Source organism: Neolamprologus brichardi, chromosome 17 (genome assembly GCF_056152115.1).
Source record: "Neolamprologus brichardi isolate AB-2024 chromosome 17, ASM5615211v1, whole genome shotgun sequence".
NCBI lineage: Eukaryota > Metazoa > Chordata > Actinopteri > Cichliformes > Cichlidae > Neolamprologus > Neolamprologus brichardi.
The window spans coordinates 4,612,578-4,638,298 of NC_142120.1; the positions used below are offsets into that span (position 1 = coordinate 4,612,578).

Here is a 25,721-nt window from a genome sequence, read left to right on the forward strand (position 1 = left end):
TGCTAGCAGAAGCAGGACATTGCCACACAATAGCCAGAAAACCAGGCCACAGCCAACATGACTCTATGCTAAAATTGAAGCCCAGGGATGTTGCAAAAAGAAAGACTGTCTACCCTCCCCAGTATGTGCACATCATATTTTCTTGTATTATATACTATTATATGAAAATATGTATCAAAATATCAGAGACTATATCAGATTGGTATTAGCAATACTGCCCTGTATTTACTTGGTATCAATACCAAAATCGGCAGTATCGCACAGCACTAACTAAAATGTACCTGCAAGGCTAGATACAACTGTTGAGCAACTCTTTTTGTAATTTCCAGGAAATGTTTAATAAATGCAGAAGCAATTAAGGTCAAATCAGAGTCTTTTGGTGATTGTCAGATGTGTTTATTTGGCAGAAAACAGATTCAGTACCTTCTTTAAACACAGAAGAAAACCATCCAGTACTGCTGAATTAGATTTGAATTCTATTTAATCTAATGATTTCAAATGGCTTCATCTTGGTTTTGCTAGCTCTACATTTCAGATCCTGCTGCAAGATTCACACACACAGCTGGTGATGTGCTTGTAAGCGTATTGTCTGGTAGTCAGGTCAGAGCAGTGCAGGGTCATCGATTTCTTCTCTGAGTTCTGCTCCACGCAGCATTTGCGCTCCTGCTGCAACATCAAGTCACCATTTAACACCAGCACCCTGTGGCAGTTGGAGGATGAGAGAATGAAGAGAAAGCGGTGAGGGGGAAGGATTAAAAAGGACAGAGGAAGGTAATGGTATTTTTAATGCATTAATGCATTCAAGTAGATTAAAATCCATCTAAATGTCTACAATTCAAGCTTCACTTACACTTATGCCCTAGTTTTCATTTTCCTTTTATATGATGGCATGCCTGTGAACCTGTATTTTTACTTAAACAGTGAAGATTTCCTCTAACCTCAATTGAGACGAACATTGTCCCTGGCACGCGGGTATCTGTATTACAGTAGAACAGTTTTCTATGGTGATGTTGAAGCTGGACACCCTGGGAGCACAGCCCCTTTTACCTGAAAGTGGCAGAAGTATAACAGAAGATGAAGCACAGTGAGCAAATCCTTTCAAAAATGAATGACATTAAACATTTTGGATGATTATTAGCTATCTTTAGTTACAAGTTTGACTTCTGTAAAAATAAAGGAAGTGAAAGCAGTCTATTAGACAAAGTTCAGAGTTATAAATAACTCATGGTTTTCCTTTTGTCTTCACTTACATGTATAACAGCAGTGTTGGTCATCCCAAATTCTGTCCTCCTGGAAAAAAACAGAAGCTTGTTCTTCCATGCATACTGTACTTTTGTAGTAAAATAACCATTTCGACCATAGTTTTTACCATATTTTAAGACAAAATGGTTGAATATTTAAAACTAGTCTAATTACATATGACATGCATACATTTTATTACAATTTTGAATAGAAGTAAACATTTAAAATATAAGTCTAAGGAGCTTGGAAGGAAAAGTGTCCTAACTTCTTCAGTTCTAAGAGCAAGTTCTAAAATATAAGTTTATTGTTTTAAAATCCATATTCTTAGACACGGGTTACAGTTTCAGGATCACTGTGTAGGTTTTCAGTACCTCGGGGCAGCTTTCTTTGAGACAGACTTTAGTCTCAGTCTGAATCCCTTCTTTGCTGCAGCTAAATGACTTGCAGGGATGGGCAGGATCTGTCCATTTGTCCCCTGCCTACACACATATAAACCAGACAACACAAGATATTTTGTTATCATTTTGTTTCAGTCAAATTCAAACTGATCTCCAAGGAAAAAGAAACACAGAGCACAGACACAACACACCTTGTATGTCTGTTCATTATAGCTGCATGTCTTCTCAACTGAAAAACAAAACAAATGTTCAAAAAAATGAACTTTTTTGAACTTTTTTGATTTTATATATTTTATTGATTAGCATTCAAATATCTCAATGAATAGAGAACAAAGATCTACCACAAAGCAAGAAAGCATGAGACAAGGCTAATCAAAAGGTATTGGCTGAAGCATTTGCTTATTACGCCAACCCTTTTAACAAAAGATCTTTTTGCATGCAGGTCCTGTACACAGGGCTCGAAGCAAAGAATAAAACAAAGCAAAAACAAACAAACAAACAAAACAAAAAAAACCCTTTCCACCTTAGAAAAGTAACTACATCAAAGCAAAACAATCAAGAGTTTCATTATTATTATTTTTGCTCTTTTCATTCTTGATTTATACATTTTTCTAATACTCTATTTTTAAACATGTTTTTAAACAAGGAAAATGAACTACACCTTTATAAATCACTGTCATAACTATTCCACAGGTTAACTCCTCTAACAGAAACACATCTCTGCTTTATATTTGTCCTTATCTTGTTTTTTTTTTTTAAAGAAATCTGTTCCCCTTAAGTCATATTGACTCTCTCTGACTTTAAACAGCTTCTGAGTCCTGGGACAAAGCAAGTTATTTTGTGCTTTATACATTATCTGTGTGTCAATGGAAAATTGTACTTAGTAGTCAGTATAATCTTTTAATGATATAAGTTTGAATATGGTAGAATACTGCATGTAATCATTTGTGTTTAGAAGTATGTAGTTGGTCTCATCTTAGGAAGTCTGTAACATTCCAGGGTGTTCTGGCATTCACCCCCACATCCTAGGAGCATGGGAAAAGGTCGTACCTTGTTTTATTGTTTTATTGTTTTACGGTAGGATTAACGTAGTTATATCTGTTTCCAGTCTAAGTGGTTTTGGTTTGATGAACTGCTGGACTTTGAGTCCAGCAGGTTTAGGGAAGTCATTTATGGGGTCACACTCTGACACACACACACACACACGTACACCTCCACATTCCAATGTAAGGAACAAACGCTCACTGAAGTGTATAAATAAAAGACCAGGGCAGTCCTCAGGGTCAGTCTCTGAGACTCACTCTTGGGATGTGAGTTCTGGGGGCTGCCCTTGCTAGCAAGAAATTCTGTGTGTTTCTTCTCTCTGATTCTCTACTGAAGAAGTGTTTTAGAATATATCTCTTAACACTGTGCCATTATATATTCAACCAAATCATAAAATTTCAGGGAATTCAGATTAATAAACAAAATGTTAGTTGGTTCTACATTACTTGAATATTACTTGAATAATAAGTAAAACAACAGCATTTTTCAGATGACGCACAAACACAGCCAGAGGTACAAAAATTTGAAATTTTCCTAATATATGTGTCACTTAAATCACTTAAAAGTCTCTCAAGTGACTCCAAAATGCAATGGCACTTTGGGATCATGACAATGTGTTGCCATGCAGAAGTGAAAGTAAGTGTGTGTCAAACAGTGTCAAAAATGCATAAAGTAAAAATGGATAAATAAAAATAGGAAGTGCCAGTTCTTACCACAAATCTGATCACCACAGCAAGTTCTGTTTACCAAAACAGCATTGGGTCCACAGACAGGAGCTGGTTCAGGAGGTTTACGAAAACACTCCTCAGTATGCGTCTGGTTGTTACATGTACAAAGGTAACAATTGGACTGCCACACTTCACCGGGCTAAAAGAAGTGCACAGGAAGTTTTTTTTTAGTTTAATAGTCCAAATGAAATTAGAGCAATGAAACCTTTTTTGGAACGAGGAGGGAAAAATACTTACTAGTTTAGGCTCTCCGGTTGGCCCTTTGCAAACTGGGGGAAAAAAAGAAAGATCTCACACATTTCTCTGCATAAGAATTTAAATAAAGTTAAAGGTGTCATTGTAAGCCTTGTAGACAAAATTACTCACAGGAACAGTCAGCCACACAGATGTTTGAGTGATTTCCTGCTCTGAGCAAGTTGCTGGGACAGAAACAACCTGCTGTGTTCTTTTTAAGCGAGTCTCCTGGATATCGCAGTCTGAAGCAAAGGAAAAACACAAATGCTGAAAACAACTTGACAACAAGTCTAAATTGAATGTGGCAGAATGTGAGCACAATAAGTACAAATATTATTTGGTAAAAAAACAAAACAAACAAAAACAAAACAAAACCCTGCATAGCAGAAGTCGTCCGTCTTCTCATAACATTCTCTATAAACCAGTCCACCTGGACATGCCACATCTGAAATACGATCATGGACACTAAAGTTAATTACACAAGATTTAGTTTTATGACAAAATTAACACATTAGGCAACTTATGTCTGCACAATGTAGATAAGTGAGTAATAAATTACTGCTTTATTGACTTTGCTCAAAGAAAATCCCACATACCACAGGTTCCATTGGTTAGTTTTCTCCAGTCAACACAGAAACCAGCATTTCTACACTCTTCTGCAGCTTGCTCCACAGCAGCACAAGAAGCATTTGGGTTAGAGCACGAATCAAACTTACAATTCGTCTTTTGAAGAGTTAGATTCACATACTTGCTGCAATTTGCAAAGACTCTGAAGACACAGAAAAGATTAATTTTTTCAAATTCAGATATTTTCACAGTCAAATAAGACAGGTGGCATAGCAATAGTAAAACATAACACCAGTAAAATAAAAAGAAATACAGCTTGGAAGGCACAAGTGAGCTACATAAGCTGATGACCTTTTATAGTCAGTCAGCTTTCACTGAGAGTAGGCCAGAACTTCACTAGAGAGCATGGGAGTCGTGTCAGAGTATACATAACATCATATCTTATCTTTAAATGATTTTGTGGGCACAAAGCTTTACTTTTATGCTATATCAGAGTGATGGCAGTAGCCATTTATCTACAGGTGCACTTATTATTACAGAATCTGATACCAATGAGGATAGTATGTTAGTGTATGTAGCTTACACGTTGTCTAGAAGCGCACACAGCGGACTTGGAAGACAGGTAGTGATTATTTTACTGATTAGTGAAGCTTGCTCAGCATGACAGGATACATTGTTTGGTGCAGAAAAACAGGCTGGCTTCTGAGGATCTGGATACACCCAGTCAAAGGCTGTCTTATCACAACAGCTGTCATCCTCAATCTGCCCTCTTTTACGAATACACGATGCACCACCACACACACCTGGAGAAGGTAGAGAAAAGTGATGTATATGGATGTAGATTTACGTTAAATGCAATGAGAATATTCTGCATTGCTCTGTATTGTGATGGATAGGTCCTGTTCAGTAGAATTTCCATTTACACTGTTAAAGATACACATAAACATGTATACACTATGCTAGAACAGACTTAAATTACAAAAAGTAACAAATAAAAAAACATGGGACACTGTAAAAGGATTAACAAATCAACACCTGATCTACAAATCTGATTAATGCATATTTTACTCACAGTAGAACATAGAAAATGTTAAATGGTTAAAATGAGAGAATCTACAATTTTTGTAAGACAAAAATAAAGTTATTTTGAATTTGTTATGTGGAACATGACTTAGACAAGTTGTTGCAGGGGAATGTTTACCACTTTGTTCAGCAGGGGTAAATATGGCACAAACCAGAGTTTTAAACGGAGTGCTGATAACAAATCAGATGGTCTCTCTCCTCTCTAATCTCTGAAATTTCCTCTAAAACAAATTTCATTTAATTCACATATGGCTTTTTCCCCCCTTTTGAGCTGTAACCTGCAGTTAATTGTGTTCACAGATATTTATTTCTGAAAGCATTCCTAAGTTCTTCAAATTCTTTGCAATTTTTAATGAGGAAAAAGAATAATTTTTTCTTCTGAGAAACTTTTATACACCAAATTATCCTTCTTATTTGTTGCCAGTTAACCTAGCTGCACAAATATAATATAAAAATATTCCTTCAGCTGTTTCTCTGCACCACTTCCTTTTTCATGACGATTTTTCCCATACCTCACTTTTTAAAGATGTGTTTTGGGCATTAAAGTTCAAGATACAGTGAAATGCCTCAGTTAATAAATTTGACATATTTTTATGTTCTATTGTGAATAAAAGCTGAATTGTTGGACTTGCTTCTATGAGACTTGCTAATCATTGCCTCCTGTTTTTATTTACATTTTATACAGTGCCCCAAAGTTATTTGGAACAGTTTTCAATCACAGATGTGTTCTAGCACTTTTCCCTCCAATACCCACCACATTGTCCCTCGGTGTTGTTGTAGAAATTTTCCATAGCCAGACTGATCAGTAGGTTGTAATACGGGGTGAGGGAAATATAAGAGCGGATATCCGGAAGCTGGATGATAACTTTGTGTTTGACGGTCTGAAATCTCAACCCATGCTCTTCATATGGTGGTTGTATGATCACATTGTTCAGAGTCGCCTAAGGTCAATTAGATCAGTGTCAAACCAATGTCTTAGTCTTACTATTGGCCAGTGTTGGCCTTAAATAAATACAGACTTGAAATAAAGTTATTCTATACTTGTGTAAATAACTGAGATCTGTACTATATTTGTGTTATTACCTACCTGTACTTCAGACAAATGCGGGACAATACTGAGTTTAGCTACATTGCTCTGATATCTCAGGATGATGTCTTTAGCACAAGACTCTTGGAGGCCAGGTACACAATTAAAGTTGTCTACTGCAATGGTTAGATTATGACGTGGTGTACGCTCCTCCACCAAGACGTAGGTGCATTGATTGAGGAAATTAAAAGTTACTCCTTGGAAAGAAATGTAGTGGCTCTGTCCGGACAAGTCACATTGACCTGGGAATGGCACATGAAAAGGTAACTGCAGTAGATACTGGTAGAACATAAATCTATAAAGAAATTCCTACATAAACTAACCTCATTACTTAAGGAAAGTTTCAATGTGTTACTTGAGCCTGTTTCAGTTTATGCATTGTTTTAAATAAATTGCATGCTCAAAAAATGTTTTGTCACACTCATGTTTCTTCTTATTGCACGTTAAAGCTCTACTTGGAACCTTGTTAAACTCCAACCATGCAAAACACAAATTTTGCCATTTTTTAGTTGGTCTTAATCTTTTATTTGGGACTGTATCTAGATCTGAAGATCTACGGTCTAAAAACAGTTATCCTACATGATCCAGTGAAATATTTTTTTTTTAAATTAAGGAAGTATGCCACTTTATCATCTAAGTCTTACATTGACCAGCATTTGATTGAAACATGGTTGGATTTTAAATTGTAGGCATAATTCTTACATTTTTCAAACAATGGCCAAACCAAATAGAATAAGGACAAATAAATGTAACAGCAAATCTTACTGTTAATAAACAAAACAAGATAAAAAAGGATAAAATAGAGAGATAACTTCAGTCTAGAAAAATCCCTGGGAAAAACATGAAAGGAAGAAAATAGACTTACAGTCACATTTCCATGTTTCACAGCATCCATCTGAGACTTTTGTGACCCGACCTCTGGGACACTGGGGAACTGTTGCCTCTGGACATACCAAAGGTGTCAATACAATCTTCCCATTTATGCAGTTCTTGTTCAAGCAATCATCAGTCCACATCTCACCACAAGCCCAGATTTTTGTCTTGTTCAGCTCTTTACACTCACACACTGGTGGTGGGGTAGAAACAATTGTGGGGGACAGTGTCTGGTTTAGTTTAAATAATTTAAAGACTAATTTCTTGAAAAAGAAAATAACGTCCAAAAGAAGATAATAAGCACTCACCCTGGGATGTGGAGTTTTGTATTTGTGGTGTCCTCATTATATTAGTAGATGTTGTGGTGAGTATGCTGGCACTGGCTGTTGTGTTTGTTTCTTCAGGGCTTTCTGAGGTTAGTGGGGCACTTGACCAATTTTCAGTGATTGTTGAGACATTGGTCATAGTTGTCATTGGTACAGAGATTGTAGTAGGAATTTCTGACCAAGCTTGTGCAGAGGTAGACAAAGTAGCTGTACTAGGTTGTGAAAAATTGGTAGGCATTGAGGCATATGTTTCAGTAGCAGATGAAATACTTGTGTTGGTGGCTGTTGTTGACCAGGTTTCAGTGGTTGGTGAAACAGCTGAAGTGTTTTGATTAGAGGTAGTGATGGACACATTTGACACAATTTCTGCAGGAGTTAAAGTGCCTGTAACAGGTGCTATAGAGGTTATACTGTGCACTGGTGATGTTGTTTCAGTGGTTGGTTTAGAGGGGCTGTTTGAATTTAGTGACTGTGTACTAACACCTGAAGCAACTGTAGGTGTTGACAAAGTGGAAGTGGTAGAAGTTGATAATTGTTCAGTGATAGCTGAGGCAGATATAGTTACTGCTGCAGAGGAGGTGATAGATGTAGTTTCCACACTTTTATCAGTACTTGAAGAAGCAGGAGTAATCAGTAGTTGTGGGAAAGTAGTTGTGGGCATTGATGCATAGGCGTCAGTCTTAAATGAAGAATCCGTAGATGCTGATGTAGATTTGGTATTTGGTTTTGTTGACCAGGTTTCAGTGATACTTGACATGTCTCCAGTTGTTGGTGTAGAGGTTGTAACAAGTGTTGTTGACATTATTCCACTGGAAAATAAGGTGGTGTTTGGGTTTAGTGACCATGTTTTAGTAGTAGCTGAAGTAGCTGTAGGTGTCAGTAAGGAGGTAGTGGTAGATGTTGATGATTGTTCAGTGATAGCTGAGGTAGCCGTAATTACTGCTGCAGAGAGGGTAGTGGATAGTGCTTCAAAATTTTTGTCAGTACTTGAAGAAGCAGGAGTCGTCAGTATGAAAGTAGTTGTGGGCATTGATGAATGGGCTCCAGTCATGAATGAAGAATCTGTAGATTCTGATGTAGAGTTGGTGATTGGTTTTGTTGACCAGGTTTCAGTGATACTTGACATTTCTCCAGTTGTTGGTGCAGAGGTAGTAGTGAGTGTTGTTGACAGTGTCCTACTGGAAACTGAGGTAATTGTAGTGTTTGATGCGGGGGTGGTAGTGGTCTTTATTGACTGTGTTTCAGTGTTACCTGAATCAGTTTTTTGGGTTGGTGTGAAAGTGGTGGTCAGCACTGTTTCAGTCATAGTTGTTGTCATTGGTGCAGAGGTACTGATAGGTATTGTTGACCATTTTTCAGTAGTAGATGAAGTACTTGTACGGGTTGTCTTAGAGGTGGTGTTTGGGTTTAGTGACCATGTTTTAGTAGTAGCTGAAGTAGCTGTAGGTGTCAGTAAGGAGGTAGTGGTAGATGTTGATGATTGTTCAGTGATAGCTGAGGTAGCCGTAGTTACTGCTGCAGAGAGGGTAGTGGATAGTGCTTCAAAATTTTTGCCAGTACTTGAAGAAGCAGGAGTCATCATTATGAAAGTAGTTGTGGGCATTGATGAATGGGCTCCAGTCATGAATGAAGAATCTGTAGATTCTGATGTAGAGTTGGTGATTGGTTTTGTTGACCAGGTTTCAGTGATACTTGACATTTCTCCAGTTGTTGGTGCAGAGGTAGTAGTGAGTGTTGTTGACAGTGTCCTACTGGAAACTGAGTTAATTGTAGTGTTTGATGCGGGGGTGGTAGTGGTCTTTATTGACTGTGTTTCAGTGTTACCTGAAGCAGTTTTTTGGGTTGGTGTGAAAGTGGTGGTCAGCACTGTTTCAGTCATAGTTGTTGTCATTGGTGCAGAGGTACTGATAGGTATTGTTGACCATTTTTCAGTAGTAGATGAAGTACTTGTACGGGTTGTCTTAGAGGTGGTGTTTGGGTTTAGTGACCATGTTTTAGTAGTAGCTGAAGTAGCTGTAGGTGTCAGTAAGGAGGTAGTGGTAGATGTTGATGATTGTTCAGTGATAGCTGAGGTAGCCGTAGTTACTGCTGCAGAGAGGGTAGTGGATAGTGCTTCAAAATTTTTGCCAGTACTTGAAGAAGCAGGAGTCGTCATTTTGATCGTAGTTGTGGGCATTGATGAATGGGCTCCAGTCATGAATGAAGAATCTGTAGATTCTGATGTAGAGTTGGTGATTGGTTTTGTTGACCAGGTTTCAGTGATACTTGACATTTCTCCAGTTGTTGGTGCAGAGGTAGTAGTGAGTGTTGTTGACAGTGTTCTACTGGAAACTGAGGTAATTGTAGTGTTTGATGTGGGGGTGGTAGTGGTCTTTATTGACTGTGTTTCAGTGTTACCTGAAGCAGTTTTTTGGGTTTGTGTGAAAGTGGTGGTCAGCACTGTTTCAGTCATAGTTGTTGTCATTGTTGTAGAGGTACTGGTAGGTATTGTTGACCATTTTTCAGTAGTAGATGAAGTACTTGTACGGGTTGTCTTAGAGGTGGTGTTTGGGTTTAGTGACCATGTTTTAGTAGTAGCTGAAGTAGCTGTAGGTGTCAGTAAGGAGGTAGTGGTAGATGTTGATGATTGTTCAGTGATAGCTGAGGTAGCCGTAGTTACTGCTGCAGAGAGGGTAGTGGATAGTGCTTCAAAATTTTTGCCAGTACTTGAAGAAGCAGGAGTCATCATTATGAAAGTAGTTGTGGGCATTGATGAATGGGCTCCAGTCATGAATGAAGAATCTGTAGATTCTGATGTAGAGTTGGTGATTGGTTTTGTTGACCAGGTTTCAGTGATACTTGACATTTCTCCAGTTGTTGGTGCAGAGGTAGTAGTGAGTGTTGTTAACAGTGTCCTACTGGAAACTGAGTTAATTGTAGTGTTTGATGCGGGGATGGTAGTGGTCTTTATTGACTGTGTTTCAGTGTTACCTGAAGCAGTTTTTTGGGTTGGTGTGAAAGTGGTGGTCAGCACTGTTTCAGTCATAGTTGTTGTCATTGGTGCAGAGGTACTGATAGGTATTGTTGACCATTTTTCAGTAGTAGATGAAGTACTTGTACGGGTTGTCTTAGAGGTGGTGTTTGGGTTTAGTGACCATGTTTTAGTAGTAGCTGAAGTAGCTGTAGGTGTCAGTAAGGAGGTAGTGGTAGATGTTGATGATTGTTCAGTGATAGCTGAGGTAGCCGTAGTTACTGCTGCAGAGAGGGTAGTGGATAGTGCTTCAAAATTTTTGCCATTACTTGAAGAAGCAGGAGTCGTCAGTATGAAAGTAGTTGTGGGCATTGATGAATGGGCTCCAGTCATGAATGAAGAATCTGTAGATTCTGATGTAGAGTTGGTGATTTGTTTTGTTGACCAGGTTTCAGTGATACTTGACATTTCTCCAGTTGTTGGTGCAGAGGTAGTAGTGAGTGTTGTTGACAGTGTCCTACTGGAAACTGAGGTAATTGTAGTGTTTGATGCGGGGGTGGTAGTGGTCTTTATTGACTGTGTTTCAGTGTTACCTGAAGCAGTTTTTTGGGTTGGTGTGAAAGTGGTGGTCAGCACTGTTTCAGTCATAGTTGTTGTCATTGGTGCAGAGGTACTGATAGGTATTGTTGACCATTTTTCAGTAGTAGATGAAGTACTTGTACGGGTTGTCTTAGAGGTGGTGTTTGGGTTTAGTGACCATGTTTTAGTAGTAGCTGAAGCAGCTGTAGGTGTCAGTAAGGAGGTAGTGGTAGATGTTGATGATTGTTCAGTGATAGCTGAGGTAGCCGTAGTTACTGCTGCAGAGAGGGTAGTGGATAGTGCTTCAAAATTTTTGTCAGTACTTGAAGAAGCAGGAGTCATCATTTTGATCGTAGTTGTGGGCATTGATGAATGGGCTCCAGTCATGAATGAAGAATCTGTAGATTCTGATGTAGAGTTGGTGATTGGTTTTGTTGACCAGGTTTCAGTGATACTTGACATTTCTCCAGTTGTTGGTGCAGAGGTAGTAGTGAGTGTTGTTGACAGTGTTCTACTGGAAACTGAGGTAATGGTAGTGTTTGATGCGGGGATGGTAGTGGTCTTTATTGACTGTGTTTCAGTGTTACCTGAAGCAGTTTTTTGGGTTGGTGTGAAAGTGGTGGTCAGCACTGTTTCAGTCATAGTTGTTGTCATTGGTGCAGAGGTACTGATAGGTATTGTTGACCATTTTTCAGTAGTAGATGAAGTACTTGTACGGGTTGTCTTAGAGGTGGTGTTTGGGTTTAGTGACCATGTTTTAGTAGTAGCTGAAGCAGCTGTAGGTGTCAGTAAGGAGGTAGTGGTAGATGTTGATGATTGTTCAGTGATAGCTGAGGTAGCCGTAGTTACTGCTGCAGAGAGGGTAGTGGATAGTGCTTCAAAATTTTTGCCAGTACTTGAAGAAGCAGGAGTCGTCAGTATGAAAGTAGTTGTGGGCATTGATGAATGGGCTCCAGTCATGAATGAAGAATCTGTAGATTCTGATGTAGAGTTGGTGATTTGTTTTGTTGACCAGGTTTCAGTGATACTTGACATTTCTCCAGTTGTTGGTGCAGAGGTAGTAGTGAGTGTTGTTGACAGTGTCCTACTGGAAACTGAGGTAATTGTAGTGTTTGATGCGGGGGTGGTAGTGGTCTTTATTGACTGTGTTTCAGTGTTACCTGAAGCAGTTTTTTGGGTTGGTGTGAAAGTGGTGGTCAGCACTGTTTCAGTCATAGTTGTTGTCATTGGTGCAGAGGTACTGATAGGTATTGTTGACCATTTTTCAGTAGTAGATGAAGTACTTGTACGGGTTGTCTTAGAGGTGGTGTTTGGGTTTAGTGACCATGTTTTAGTAGTAGCTGAAGCAGCTGTAGGTGTCAGTAAGGAGGTAGTGGTAGATGTTGATGATTGTTCAGTGATAGCTGAGGTAGCCGTAGTTACTGCTGCAGAGAGGGTAGTGGATAGTGCTTCAAAATTTTTGTCAGTACTTGAAGAAGCAGGAGTCATCATTTTGATCGTAGTTTTGGGCACTGATGAATGGGCTCCAGTCATGAATGAAGAATCTGTAGATTCTGATGTAGAGTTGGTGATTGGTTTTGTTGACCAGGTTTCAGTGATACTTGACATTTCTCCAGTTGTTGGTGCAGAGGTAGTAGTGAGTGTTGTTGACAGTGTTCTACTGGAAACTGAGGTAATGGTAGTGTTTGATGCGGGGATGGTAGTGGTCTTTATTGACTGTGTTTCAGTGTTACCTGAAGCAGTTTTTTGGGTTGGTGTGAAAGTAGTGGTCAGCACTGTTTCAGTTGTACGGGTTGTCATTGGTGCAGAGGTACTGATAGGTATTGTTGACCATTTTTCAGTAGTAGATGAAGTACTTGTACGGGTTGTCTTAGAGGTGGTGTTTGGGTTTAGTGACCATGTTTTAGTAGTAGCTGAAGTAGCTGTAGGTGTCAGTAAGGAGGTAGTGGTAGATGTTGATGATTGTTCAGTGATAGCTGAGGTAGCCGTAGTTACTGCTGCAGAGAGGGTAGTGGATAGTGCTTCAAAATTTTTGCCAGTACTTGAAGAAGCAGGAGTCGTCAGTATGAAAGTAGTTGTGGGCATTGTTGAATGGGCTCCAGTCATGAATGAAGAATCTGTAGATTCTGATGTAGAGTTGGTGATTGGTTTTGTTGACCAGGTTTCAGTGATACTTGACATTTCTCCAGTTGTTGGTGCAGAGGTAGTAGTGAGTGTTGTTGACAGTGTCCTACTGGAAACTGAGGTAATTGTAGTGTTTGATGCGGGGGTGGTAGTGGTCTTTATTGACTGTGTTTCAGTGTTACCTGAATCAGTTTTTTGGGTTGGTGTGAAAGTGGTGGTCAGCACTGTTTCAGTCATAGTTGTTGTCATTGGTGCAGAGGTACTGATAGGTATTGTTGACCATTTTTCAGTAGTAGATGAAGTACTTGTACGGGTTGTCTTAGAGGTGGTGTTTGGGTTTAGTGACCATGTTTTAGTAGTAGCTGAAGTAGCTGTAGGTGTCAGTAAGGAGGTAGTGGTAGATGTTGATGATTGTTCAGTGATAGCTGAGGTAGCCGTAGTTACTGCTGCAGAGAGGGTAGTGGATAGTGCTTCAAAATTTTTGTCAGTACTTGAAGAAGCAGGAGTCGTCATTTTGATCGTAGTTGTGGGCATTGATGAATGGGCTCCAGTCATGAATGAAGAATCTGTAGATTCTGATGTAGAGTTGGTGATTGGTTTTGTTGACCAGGTTTCAGTGATACTTGACATTTCTCCAGTTGTTGGTGCAGAGGTAGTAGTGAGTGTTGTTGACAGTGTTCTACTGGAAACTGAGGTAATGGTAGTGTTTGATGCGGGGGTGGTAGTGGTCTTTATTGACTGTGTTTCAGTGTTACCTGAAGCAGTTTTTTGGGTTGGTGTGAAAGTGGTGGTCAGCACTGTTTCAGTCATAGTTGTTGTCATTGGTGCAGAGGTACTGATAGGTATTGTTGACCATTTTTCAGTAGTAGATGAAGTACTTGTACGGGTTGTCTTAGAGGTGGTGTTTGGGTTTAGTGACCATGTTTTAGTAGTAGCTGAAGTAGCTGTAGGTGTCAGTAAGGAGGTAGTGGTAGATGTTGATGATTGTTCAGTGATAGCTGAGGTAGCCGTAGTTACTGCTGCAGAGAGGGTAGTGGATAGTGCTTCAAAATTTTTGTCAGTACTTGAAGAAGCAGGAGTCGTCATTTTGATCGTAGTTGTGGGCATTGATGAATGGGCTCCAGTCATGAATGAAGAATCTGTAGATTCTGATGTAGAGAAGGTGATTGGTTTTGTTGACCAGGTTTCAGTGATACTTGACATTTCTCCAGTTGTTGGTGCAGAGGTAGTAGTGAGTGTTGTTAACAGTGTCCTACTGGAAACTGAGGTAATTGTAGTGTTTGATGCGGGGGTGGTAGTGGTCTTTATTAACTGTGTTTCAGTGTTACCTGAAGCAGTTTTTTGGGTTGGTGTGAAAGTGGTGGTCAGCACTGTTTCAGTTGTATGGGTTGTCATTGGTGCAGAGGTACTGATAGGTATTGTTGACCATTTTTCAGTAGTATATGAAGTACTTGTACGGGTTGTCTTAGAGGTGGTGTTTGGGTTTAGTGGCCATGTTTTAGTAGTAGCTGAAGTAGCTGTAGGTGTCAGTAAGGAGGAAGTCGTAGATGTTGATGATTGTTCAGTGATAGCTGAGGTAGCCGTAGTTACTGCTGCAGAAGGGTTGCTGGATGTATTTTCCTCAACTTTGGCAGTACTTGAAGAAGCAGCAGTCGTCAATATGAAAGTAGTTGTGGGCATGGATGCATAGGCTTCAGTCATAAATAAAGAATCTGTAGATGCTGATGTGGAGTTGGCGTTTGGTTTTGTTGACCAAGTTTCAGTGATACTTGACATTTCTCCAGTTGTTGGTGTAGAGGTGGTAGCGAGTGTTGTTGACAGTGTTCCAGGGGAAACTGAGGAAATTGTAGTGTTTGATGTGGGAGTGGCAGTGGATTTTACTGACTTTCTTTCATTTGTAGTGGAAGCATTTCCTGTCACTCGTGTGAAGAAGGTGATGGGCATTCTTTCAATTACAGTGGTTTTTGTCGGTGTAGAGGCGCTAGTAGGTTTTTTTGACCAATTTTCAGTTATATCAATTCCTGTAATTATATTATTGGTGGCTAAAATAGCTGAAGGGATGTGGGTAATGGTTGTACTAGGACGGGCATAAAATGTTTCATTTGTAACTGAACCATTTGTTGGGATTGATGTAGAGGCAGAAGTTTTTTTTGTTGACTTAGTTTTAGAAGTAGTTAAAATAGCTGTATTTGTTCGTAATAAGGAAGTACTTGGTATTGCTGACCATGCTTCAGTTGTAGATGAATATGCTGCAGTTGTTAATGTAGAGGTAGGAACTGGTATTCTTGAAAATTTCTTAATTGTAGTTTTAGCTGTAGAGGTGTGTTTAAAGTTTATTGCAGGAGTCTCTGAATGAGAGTCTGTTTCAGTAGTAGCTAAAGTGGTTATAGTGGTTGGTAAAGAGGTAGGAGTTGTTTTTCCTGTCCATGTTTCAGTCGAAGTTGAAACAGCTGTACTTTTGGGCATAGAGATGGTTGTGAATATTTTTGACCATGTTTCAGTTGCAGCTGAAGTACTCGCCCTGGTTATTGAAGAGGTGTTAGTGGTGGGCATCATTGTCAATATTACACTTGTTAATGAAGCAGTTGTACGAAGTGTGTGGGGTGTTTTTGACCATGTGTGAGTGGTAGTTGGGGGCACTGTAGGTGTTATTATTGACTTGTTTGTGTCCACTTTTGACCATGTTTCAGTCAAAGCTGAAGTAGCTGGTGTTGGTGGTGCAGAGGTGGTGTTGAGCATTGTTGACCACAATTCACTGGTAGCTGAGATATCTACACTGATTGTCCTCAGGGTAGTAGAAGTAACAACTACAGTTGTTTCACTGGTAGTTGAAACAGTTTTGGGAGTACTTGTTCTCAAGCTGGCAGATATAGATGTGGGTACAGGTGCTGGATACCCTGTTGGAGTAGATACATTGATAAGTGAAGTTATTTTGAACAGATGTTTTAGAGGTACCTGTAATAAAACAGTATTATAACATTATTCCTTTACCTTTTTTGAATAAAATACTTTTTATATTGTTTTTTCAGATTTCATTTACATTTATAGCTACCTATGATGATATTCATTAGATAACACTCCAATAAAATTCTAGATTCATTCAATGTTCATGCAATTTACCACATATTTAGTGGAAATGCAGTATTAAATGAATACTTACGACAAGTAAGTGTTCCATTTTCACAGGGGCTGAAATACAAAGTGCAAAACATCCACTTGTCAGTATTAGTAGTAATGTAATGTGCAAGTGTTGTGACAGATGAGGATCCAATGTGATGACCCAGAAAGGGAGCAGCCAAAGTAGAAAAAGCAGAAGAAGAAAACTCAACTTACCACTCAAAAGAGTTTATCATGACTATTTCTCCAGGTTGAACCATAGTGTCATTGAAATAGCAAGAGCATTTCCTCAGTGTTGTGCATTCTTCTGTATTTTCATCATAGTATGGTGTCTCCTTTGGACATTTGGGATAACAGCCTTTTCCAAGAAGAAATGTAGTTTGTCATTTAATGTTCTCAGTGTTTAAGCATTTGTAAAAGCAAGGAAGTAATAAAAAGAAACACTCAACATATTTTAAGTATGATGAAAAATTACCAATATTTTCAAAAAACACATCTTTTGGAACAGTATGTTAATCAAGGTTTGGTTACCTTCTAGCTTGTTAGTGAAATAGTGTTCTTTGCCACAGGTTTGGGTCTTACCACAGGCTTCATAATGCCAAATGGTTTGACCAGGCTTGTTGTAGTAGTCACAGTAAATTGCTAAAAATTCAAATACCACAGATTAAATTATTGCAGTCTGAAAAATAGTTTGTTTTTATAATGTTTCAATAATAATAAATATTATTTATTGAATATATTGCATATCTTCAAAATTTCCGATTTTAATAAAATAGCATAGAAAATGCTGAAATACTAAAATCTGATAATTATTTTAAAAAAATGTAAAATAGTAAATAATGCGTTTTACATCTAAATTATCTGTAATTTGGACATATAATTCAGCTTTTACCAATAAATTTGTGTTGCATTACAGTTACATCCTTTTCAACTACCAAAACAAATGCAGCTTTATGGTTTCTATAAAATTTATGTTTGCGTCGTAACTTACGACACAAATCAGGTGTCCTCCAATTAATGCAGACATCTTGATCATTGCAGGCCTCTGCATAAGCTGCCACTGCTGTGCAAAACCCCAGGAACTTCCCTTCAAACTCACAGGAGCACGACTCAAGAAGGCAGGCCTGGTAGTAAGGATTTGGGTCAACCTAGGAATTTGAGAACATGCAAACCAGAGTTTTTATTTTGTCATTTTCAAATGCTGTCATTGGTATATGGTTACATTTGGATGAAAAAGTTCAGTTGTGACAATAAGGGATCATTGATTTGCAATAAATTCGCGATTCACTTCCAAGACGGACAGCAAGTGTATTCTTAAATGCAATTATATTTTCACATATAACTTAACTTATAGCTCATTTATCTACATGTGCTGTTGGTTTCAAGCGAGTGTTACTACCAGAGATTAACTGTAATCTGATTACTTTTTCAAGTAACGAGTAAATTAAGGGATTACTATTGCAAAAAAGGTAATTAGATTACTGTAACTTTCCCGTAAGCATGCTGCGTTACTAAACCGTGATTTCATTTGCGAGAGTGTCTCATGACAATGACATAAGCGAGTGCTACGTTTGTGGCAACAGCTGAATGCAGATAAAAAATGGATAATATAACGAGTGCGGGAGAGAGTATGGGAAATTCACAGAGAAACTCCGCATGCCCAACTCCTGCTAAACAGGTGAAAATAGAGGAGCTGGACCGCTGAGTCTTTGATTTTATTTATTTTCCGCTGTGTTTTACTTGCATCTATTTGAAAGAGTGAGTGTAAACGCAAAAAACAGTTTTATTTTATAAGTTGGAATGTGCAGAAAATAGGTTTTCTTCCAGTCAGAGAATGTTGCATATAATAACATTTTCTGCTTGATGCATAAAGTTTAAAGATTAAAACCAATACAACTAGTTTTAAAAATAGACTTTTTCATTTGATTACATTTTATGTGATAGATTATGCAGAAAATCTGCATTTTTCAATAAAATCTATGTGGCTTTGCGTGGGCCGCATGGATTATTGCATAGATTTTTTTTTATAAATTTTTCTATTAGTACAACTTGCTTTCTGAAGATGAGTTTTAATGTATTTCTATCTATTTGACCTGCTCAGGGACCGCACATGGAAACTAGCTAGTAGCTAAATCTGGTACAACCTGTTAGGTGATTAATGTTTTCTTTTGTTTGTACGTGGTCCTTGACAAATAAAGTGTAAATGAAGTTGTAAATCACTTTTCAAATTCTGAAAAGTGCATACTTTCAAGTGACAGTCTTTGAAAGTGTCTCCTTTAACAATCATACAGCGCCGCTGGGCCCAGGATGAGCAGTAGGAGTTGCGATCACATGGAAATATATCAGTGGTCACATCAGAACAAGGAGGAGTGGCTGCCTTCCAGCTGTTGCCAAAGGCCATTGGACTGGACGCCACTAGAGGGGGAAAAAAACACGATTTATAAAAATTGTTGCATGACTAGAGCATTATTGGATTACAAAAAAAGAATAAACTGATTTACCAGCAGAGCCACTTATCTGCATGTCATTCATTTCATTGGAGTCAAAATTTCCACACAGGCCGCAAACTTTGTACTAGAAGCAAGATTATTGAAAACATATTATTGCACATGCATTTAGTTTATAACTAGCTAGTTTATAACTTAATCAAGGATATTTATAGCTTATATATCAGTTTTTATTTGTATTGTCCTGTGGTTTTATGTTTAATTTAAACACCATATTGGAACTGCATTCCTAATTTCATAGTTTCCTTTGCTTACAGTTACATAAAGTTATTCTAATTCTGATCACTCTTAATATTCCCATTCCTCACCCTCCAGTTTTCATGCAGCTTTATGGTGAGCCGTGTGTGTTTGTCCCAAATGAGAGTTATCCCGCTGCTCGGCACTGACACTATGATATAAAGTCCCACAGTGTCAATACTGTAAAGAGAATGTTCCTGCATTGTAGAGTTTCGTTGTAGCTGTTTGGTCACCTTCATGTCACTTAATGTCAGGATGACTTTTCCCTAATGGATTAAAAAAAGAGCAGTTAGATCCACCAGTATTACTTCTCAAGGTCTTACTGATACTTTCTACTGTGGTCTTCAGAGGTCTGAGTGTCGTAAATTTCATCCTCACACTGTGAGTGCCAACGCCCATGTTGATGTCTGTCTGCCTCCTAATTTTTTGTCACTACATGGCTTGTGCATGCAATACAGACAGCAGACTTCACAGAAGTAAAAGCCTAATAAAAAACTTCACTGAACTCACACTGATAAAAAAAAAAATGTTGCCTTAGCATTTCATTACACATGAGCGATTTAAGTGAATGAAAGATATGGTAAAGTCTAGGGCTGTGCGATATGACAAAAATCTCATATCCCAATATAAGACATTTATCATCCTGACAACGGTATAAATCACAAAAATGTAATATTTTCTGTAAATTCTGTGAATTTACAGAAAATATTGGTTAGTGGTTAGTTGCCTGGATCCAGCCACTCTTACTAGATTGTATCATGTCATCGCAACAAGAACAAATTAAGTTGCTGAATTTCATGCAGATGCTACATGATTTAATTACGTTCACCATAGAAACATGAAATTATTTAGTTCAAATTACAAGTTTGGATCTTCTGCATGTAGCAACCACCCAATTTCATTTTTTTTAGTGTAGATGGAGTCACAAACCTGAAGGTCCAAGACAATGGATCGAGAGCAGGTGAGTACCTCATCACAGCAGGGTATACTTTCCGCTCTGACAGAAAATGTGCCACTTGTATTTCCACAGTAATCCTAAAGTCAACAAAAACGTTGGAGTAAAAGTACTTATATACTAAATAGTACTATTTATAGTACTGTCAACAGTACACAAACATGTATGTATGCTTAATTAAAAAAGGTTCTAATTATTATAATTATTATTATCATTATTATTACAAAGCATGTATTAATTTTGTACATGTAAATGGAGAGTCCTCTTCACACACTAAGATCAGTTATGGAGTTCCACAGGGTTCAGTGCTAGGACCAATTCTGTTTACATTATACATGCTTCCCCTAGTCAGTATTATTAGAAGACATAGCATACATTTTCACTGCTTGCAGATGACACCCAGCTCTATCTGTCCATGACGCCAGATAACACACACCAATTAGTTAAACTGCAGGAATGTCTTAAAGACATAAAGACCTGGATGGCCGCTAACTTTCTGTTTCTTAATTCAGATAAAACTGAGGTTATTGTACTCGGCCCTGAAAATCTTACAAATATGGTATCTAACCAGATTCTTACTCTGGATGGCATTACCTTGGCCTCCAGTAATACTTTGAGGAACCTTGGAGTCATTTTTGACCAGGATATGTCCTTCAACGCACATATTAAACAAATATGTAAGACTGCTTTCTTCCATTTACGCAACATCTCTAAAGTTAGAAATATCCCGTCTCTTAGTGACGCTGAAAAACTAGTTCATGCATTTATTACTTCCAGGCTGGACGACTGTAAGTCAATAGACATAGGCTGCCGGGGATTCCCATGATGCATTGAGTTTTTCCTTTCCAGTCACCTTTCTCACTCAGTATGTATTAACAGACCTCTCTGCATTGAATCATATCTGTTATTAACCTCTGTCTCTCTTCCACAGCATGTCTTTATCCTGTCTTCCTTCTCTCACCCCAACCGGTTGCAGCAGATGGCCCCGCCCCTCCCTGAGCCTGGTTCTGCTGGAGGTTTCTTCCTGTTAAAAGGGAGTTTTTCCTTCCCACTGTCGCCAAAGTGCTGCTCATAGGGGGTCATATGATTGTTGGGTTTTTCTCTGTATCTATGAAGCGCCTTGAGGTGACTTTTGTTGTGATTTGACGCTATATAAATAAAATTGAATTGCATTGAATTGAATTGAATTGAATTGAATTGAATTGAATTGAATTTTGATCACTATACAAAGGTTTTTGTACAGTTGCTTCATATGTTGTTTGGTATGTAGTACAAGACTTTAGCTGACATATATACTGACTCTACAATTGTGTTTCCACGTGTGATATCTATTCATGTTTTCTACATTGTGTCTTATCAATGTTGATTTTTTTTTGTTTGTTTGGTCTCACCTCTACTAGCGTGTACTGGCAGTGTCCACTAAATCGATACCATTTAGAGTCAAAGGTCTGATAATGTCCGTTTCCATAAACTTGGCATGTTCCTTGACATGGTTCATCTTTGCAGTCCCACTGACCCTGACCACAGCCACTGAAAGACAGTCATGACACTATGACAGTTTATGGGTCAATAAAAACTGCGTGAACCATTAAAGTGGCACTTATAAAAGTATTACCATTTTTTACAGCTGGTTCTGACATGCTGTCCTGCACTGAAGACTTTACCACTGTACACGCAGGTGCAATTGTCCCTAGAAACACAGTTTCCATGGTGATCTTCATATTTATCATCTGGGCAGTAACAGCCACTCTCACATGTCATGTTGGCACCCTGCAAATGAAGCAAAACAGAGCTTAACAAAACTGTAATGGTACAACCAACCAAACCTCTTTTGCATTACATCTACAATTCAAAGACTGGGAAATAACTTACCAGTGGTTTGTTGAGACTGTCGCACGTTTTCTGAGCAGTGTTAACCAAATTCTCTGAACAGTGCACACAAACTGTACCATTTTTGCAGCCTGATAAAATTATTGAGAAAAAATAAACCATAATGTTATGTTTTATTTTAACAATATTCTAATTATATACTTGCTAGATGTGTTGTTCTATTTTGTTAATACTTTTCTAAATGTGTTTAAATCACAGTCATTTGGTTAATATATTGTGTGGTGCTATATGTTTATACTACAATGGCAGATACAGTCTGAGTGTGTTGTAATAAAAGAGGATATACTCAACAGAAGTGAAAAATAGTTGAACTAAAATTAACGAATTAGGTTGTAAAAGTGGGTAAAGACTGAATTATTATTTTTGAAATTGACAATAGAAAATTATGAACTTACCGCAATCCTTAGAACACGTCAGTTGGCCATTCTCACAGAGGCTGCAATAAAAAAATTAAGTAAACCAACATTTTTATAAACTATATTGGTACATTTTAAAGGGTCTAAATAATCCACTCACCATTCTCGTCCTTCAATGACAGTGGGACCTGGTAGCGTTATGCCGCCATGATGATGGCACACACAGTCTGCTTTTAGAGTGCAGGTGTTTTCTAGATTCAGGTATGTTCCTTCTGGGCAGCCACAACCCTCCACGGGACCATCGTTCAAGCTGCAGAAAGGATCAGTTCCAGAGAGGGAGCGGCATGTACGATTGCAAGCCCGAATGTCGTAGAAGAACTCTTGGTTTTTTGGACAACTGAGAGCTGTGACACAGAATGAAAACTAATATTTTTACTATTTCTCCTTCAGATTTTAATATTTGTAGACATTTTAATTTGGGAAATGATCATTTATATAAGCTTCCACTTTACATTTACTGCTGAAAACACGTGAGGTCTAAAATGTTATTATAACAATAGTGGAAAATCATATATTTGAGAAAATGATTCAATCCTTACAAACAAGTTTTGTTTTTCAGTTTTGTAATGATTTTTAATTATTTTCAATAATTATGTAATGTCTCTTTTCAGAGAACTATAAACAAAATGGGAAAAGGTAAATAATTCCTCAGTGGTATATTTATAGAAGGTGAACTCACTACAGTTGGTCGCTTTCCTCCAGTCACCAACTAAAACTCCAAGACTCGCACAAGCTTTGGCATAGTTGTCTAGAGCAACGCACAAGCACGTGTTTATATTGCTGCCACAGTTACAGGTTCTTTGGATACAAGCCTGTGAACAAAAGTTATATCCGTTTGATCTTAAGATGGATATTTCAACATCAGTGAACTCCTGAAAAGTCAGAAATTATTAAGGGTTTGGTTTGTGCCTGAAAGACTTACCGCGTGATATTGATCAGGTGGCAAATGACCATGGCACTTAGAAAATGTCCCAGTTGGCTTGTTCAATATAGAGCACTTTTCATCAGCAAATATTTCTAGAAAAAAAATTCAAAAAACTTCTTCATAAAGAATTTTATACTTTTACATACAACTTATATAAAAAGAAAACACATTGTTATATAAATCTATGCAGCATATTGCTCAAAATAAAAAAGAATACTATCTTTCTCATCATCTTCATCATCATGGTCGTTTAGCTTTAGATCAATTTGTATCTTTCATCAGTACCATTGTGAGTGTTGATGCATGTGTTGGGTATGTTCCCTGCACAAGTGCCCAGACTCCACGACAACGCAAAAGGCTCAGCTGAGTTCTCGACGATCCCACCGCTACTGCTGAAGTCGTCTGTGCTGTCACCGTTACTGTTGCCACAAAGACCTGAAGGCCAGACTGACTGATCAAACTGGATCATTCAAGAAATTTCTGAAAATTTCACTGGTGTGTTTCCTACCTGTAATCATGTGATTTGCAGGAGCAGAGATGTAAAGCTGAATTTCAGGAGACATCTGGATTTGGAGCTTAATGTCAGAGGATGTCTTGACTTGAACATACATGGAGGACTGCCAGAAAACCTGGGCGTTATCTAAAGGGTAACAGGTAAGAGTGCTGGTAAATGTGGCAATGCATTACAAGCAGTGCTGGCTGTATGCAATCCGAACTAACGTACAACTGGAATCCCAAAAGGTTGATTCTGTTCATCTGGACGTAGGGTTTCCAGTGGGAGAAATGTTTTGTCACTTGATGATGTACACATCCTGGACAGGCAGGGACGCTGGTTTGAGTGCGGCGTTAAGGAGGCCATTTACGTGAAAAGGGAAAGACCATCTCTGAATCGAGGAGGGGGCCTAAGGGTGCATCTTTCACCATCTTACAATGCTGTGATTGCAGCCACTCCCCAAATCTCCGTGAATGCTACTCATGGCCATTGATCAGTGGTCATGAGAATTTGAATATTAATGACCAAGGAACTGACCTCCCAGCCCATTTTTCCTTCATTGGTGCTAGTTTCAGTCTTTATGTAAATGTACTGTTTATAAGATTGGGGAAACCTGCAGTCAGCCTAGACTGAAGAAGTCACTTGGATGAGTGACGAAATGTTTCTCCCTCTGAAAATGCTACATCCAGATGAACAGAATCAAGATTTGGGGATTTATGTACTTGGATGATTGAGCATGCATCAAGACATACAAATGGAATCACATTACAGTTTTCAGAAATGCAGCAACGTAGCACCCTACTGTTCAGTAGCACGCTATGTTCAATTTCAGTAACTACACAATAGCTACAATTATGTTGTTAGAAAACTAGAAAGCTGGAAAAATTACTGAGTAACAGAGTCACAACCATCTACAAAGATTCTAACTGGCTCATTAGCACACCTGTGCTACAATCAGCAGATCTGAGTTTGTGTGCTGGGTGAAGGAAAATGGTGTTATAGAGCTTTTCAGGAGAGAAGATGTTTACATTACTCTTACATTTATTGCACAAAAAAAATACACGAGTGAGATGTGATTGTCAAGAGTGAAATTCAAACGGCGGTGGACAGAAACAAATGTGTTAAGCTGCTGCAGTAACACAACATCAGGAACCCAGAATCAAGTAAAATAAAGCCGAAAGCATGCTGATGCCAGCCAATCACTGAACTTCAACAGGTAACAAAGGCAACCAACTTCTTCTACTTACCAGACTTATGAAATTCAGTAATCTCTTGGTCTCCAAATGTAACCATGTTGTTTGTAAATGTATAAACTTCCTGCAAACAAGAAGGGTACATTCAGGTAAGTTTCCTCCCCTTGTTTATCATTTAGATAGTTTTGAAGTCAATGTTCAAGACTGACTGGACCTGGAAGTGCTGAAGCACAACTTTTTTCAATGACGCATCCTTTTCAGAATACTGAATTATCACCATCCAGTTAAGGCCCTGCACAAAGTCATAAATAAATTCAGCAGGAGTTAGTAGAAACAACAAAATGAGCACATATGTTCAGGCTACAAGACAGGTGAGGAGGTTAAATTACCTGTAATGCTGCATATGCACATTTACCCGGGACAGTGTATTGCTTGCCATCAAATGTTGTCACAAACTGCCCTTCAATTATACATTTTGTTGGACACAGGTTTTTGGAGCAACGCCACTTCCCACCCTCACATAAACTGAGGACAGATTTAAGATAAAACATATTGTTCTGTGAACCAAATGGATAGGCAGGATCCATCAAATATGTCATAAAGATAAAACCTTTCTTTCTGGCCACTCACCATGACTGACACTTGGTGTTATGTATATGTCCAGTTGAATAGGTCCTCCCAGTGAACACACATGGGCAGCTGGTCAGATTTATGCAGTGGAATCCATCTGATTGATCATTAAGCACTTCTCCT

The 25,721-nt window shown here is 38.4% G+C and overlaps 1 protein-coding gene across 1 annotated transcript in view; it reads right to left on the reverse strand.

Moving 5' to 3' along the window:
* Positions 1–391: 391 nt before the first annotated feature.
* LOC102793104 (uncharacterized) overlaps positions 392–25,721 on the reverse strand; it is a 33,159-nt gene continuing 7,829 nt past the window's right edge. The window contains exons 9-45 of the mRNA XM_087830865.1: positions 25,599–25,719; positions 25,358–25,493; positions 25,183–25,260; positions 25,023–25,092; positions 23,791–23,922; positions 23,568–23,717; positions 23,280–23,374; positions 23,037–23,169; positions 22,458–22,701; positions 22,337–22,377; positions 21,924–22,012; positions 21,667–21,821; positions 21,443–21,581; positions 20,027–20,131; positions 19,168–19,362; positions 18,854–18,926; positions 18,598–18,767; positions 17,344–17,500; positions 16,884–16,994; positions 16,569–16,710; positions 16,396–16,424; positions 12,845–16,132; positions 7,565–9,406; positions 7,249–7,449; positions 6,384–6,625; positions 6,051–6,237; positions 4,797–5,016; positions 4,243–4,415; positions 4,022–4,091; positions 3,779–3,888; positions 3,650–3,681; positions 3,398–3,551; positions 1,832–1,869; positions 1,614–1,721; positions 1,251–1,290; positions 939–1,047; positions 392–700 (exon numbers count right to left, since the gene is read on the reverse strand). Coding sequence (XP_087686991.1) covers positions 532–700; positions 939–1,047; positions 1,251–1,290; positions 1,614–1,721; positions 1,832–1,869; positions 3,398–3,551; positions 3,650–3,681; positions 3,779–3,888; positions 4,022–4,091; positions 4,243–4,415; positions 4,797–5,016; positions 6,051–6,237; positions 6,384–6,625; positions 7,249–7,449; positions 7,565–9,406; positions 12,845–16,132; positions 16,396–16,424; positions 16,569–16,710; positions 16,884–16,994; positions 17,344–17,500; positions 18,598–18,767; positions 18,854–18,926; positions 19,168–19,362; positions 20,027–20,131; positions 21,443–21,581; positions 21,667–21,821; positions 21,924–22,012; positions 22,337–22,377; positions 22,458–22,701; positions 23,037–23,169; positions 23,280–23,374; positions 23,568–23,717; positions 23,791–23,922; positions 25,023–25,092; positions 25,183–25,260; positions 25,358–25,493; positions 25,599–25,719 — 9,548 coding nt within the window. The 3' untranslated portion in view covers positions 392–531. The remainder of the gene's footprint in view (positions 701–938; positions 1,048–1,250; positions 1,291–1,613; positions 1,722–1,831; positions 1,870–3,397; positions 3,552–3,649; positions 3,682–3,778; positions 3,889–4,021; positions 4,092–4,242; positions 4,416–4,796; positions 5,017–6,050; positions 6,238–6,383; positions 6,626–7,248; positions 7,450–7,564; positions 9,407–12,844; positions 16,133–16,395; positions 16,425–16,568; positions 16,711–16,883; positions 16,995–17,343; positions 17,501–18,597; positions 18,768–18,853; positions 18,927–19,167; positions 19,363–20,026; positions 20,132–21,442; positions 21,582–21,666; positions 21,822–21,923; positions 22,013–22,336; positions 22,378–22,457; positions 22,702–23,036; positions 23,170–23,279; positions 23,375–23,567; positions 23,718–23,790; positions 23,923–25,022; positions 25,093–25,182; positions 25,261–25,357; positions 25,494–25,598; positions 25,720–25,721) is intronic.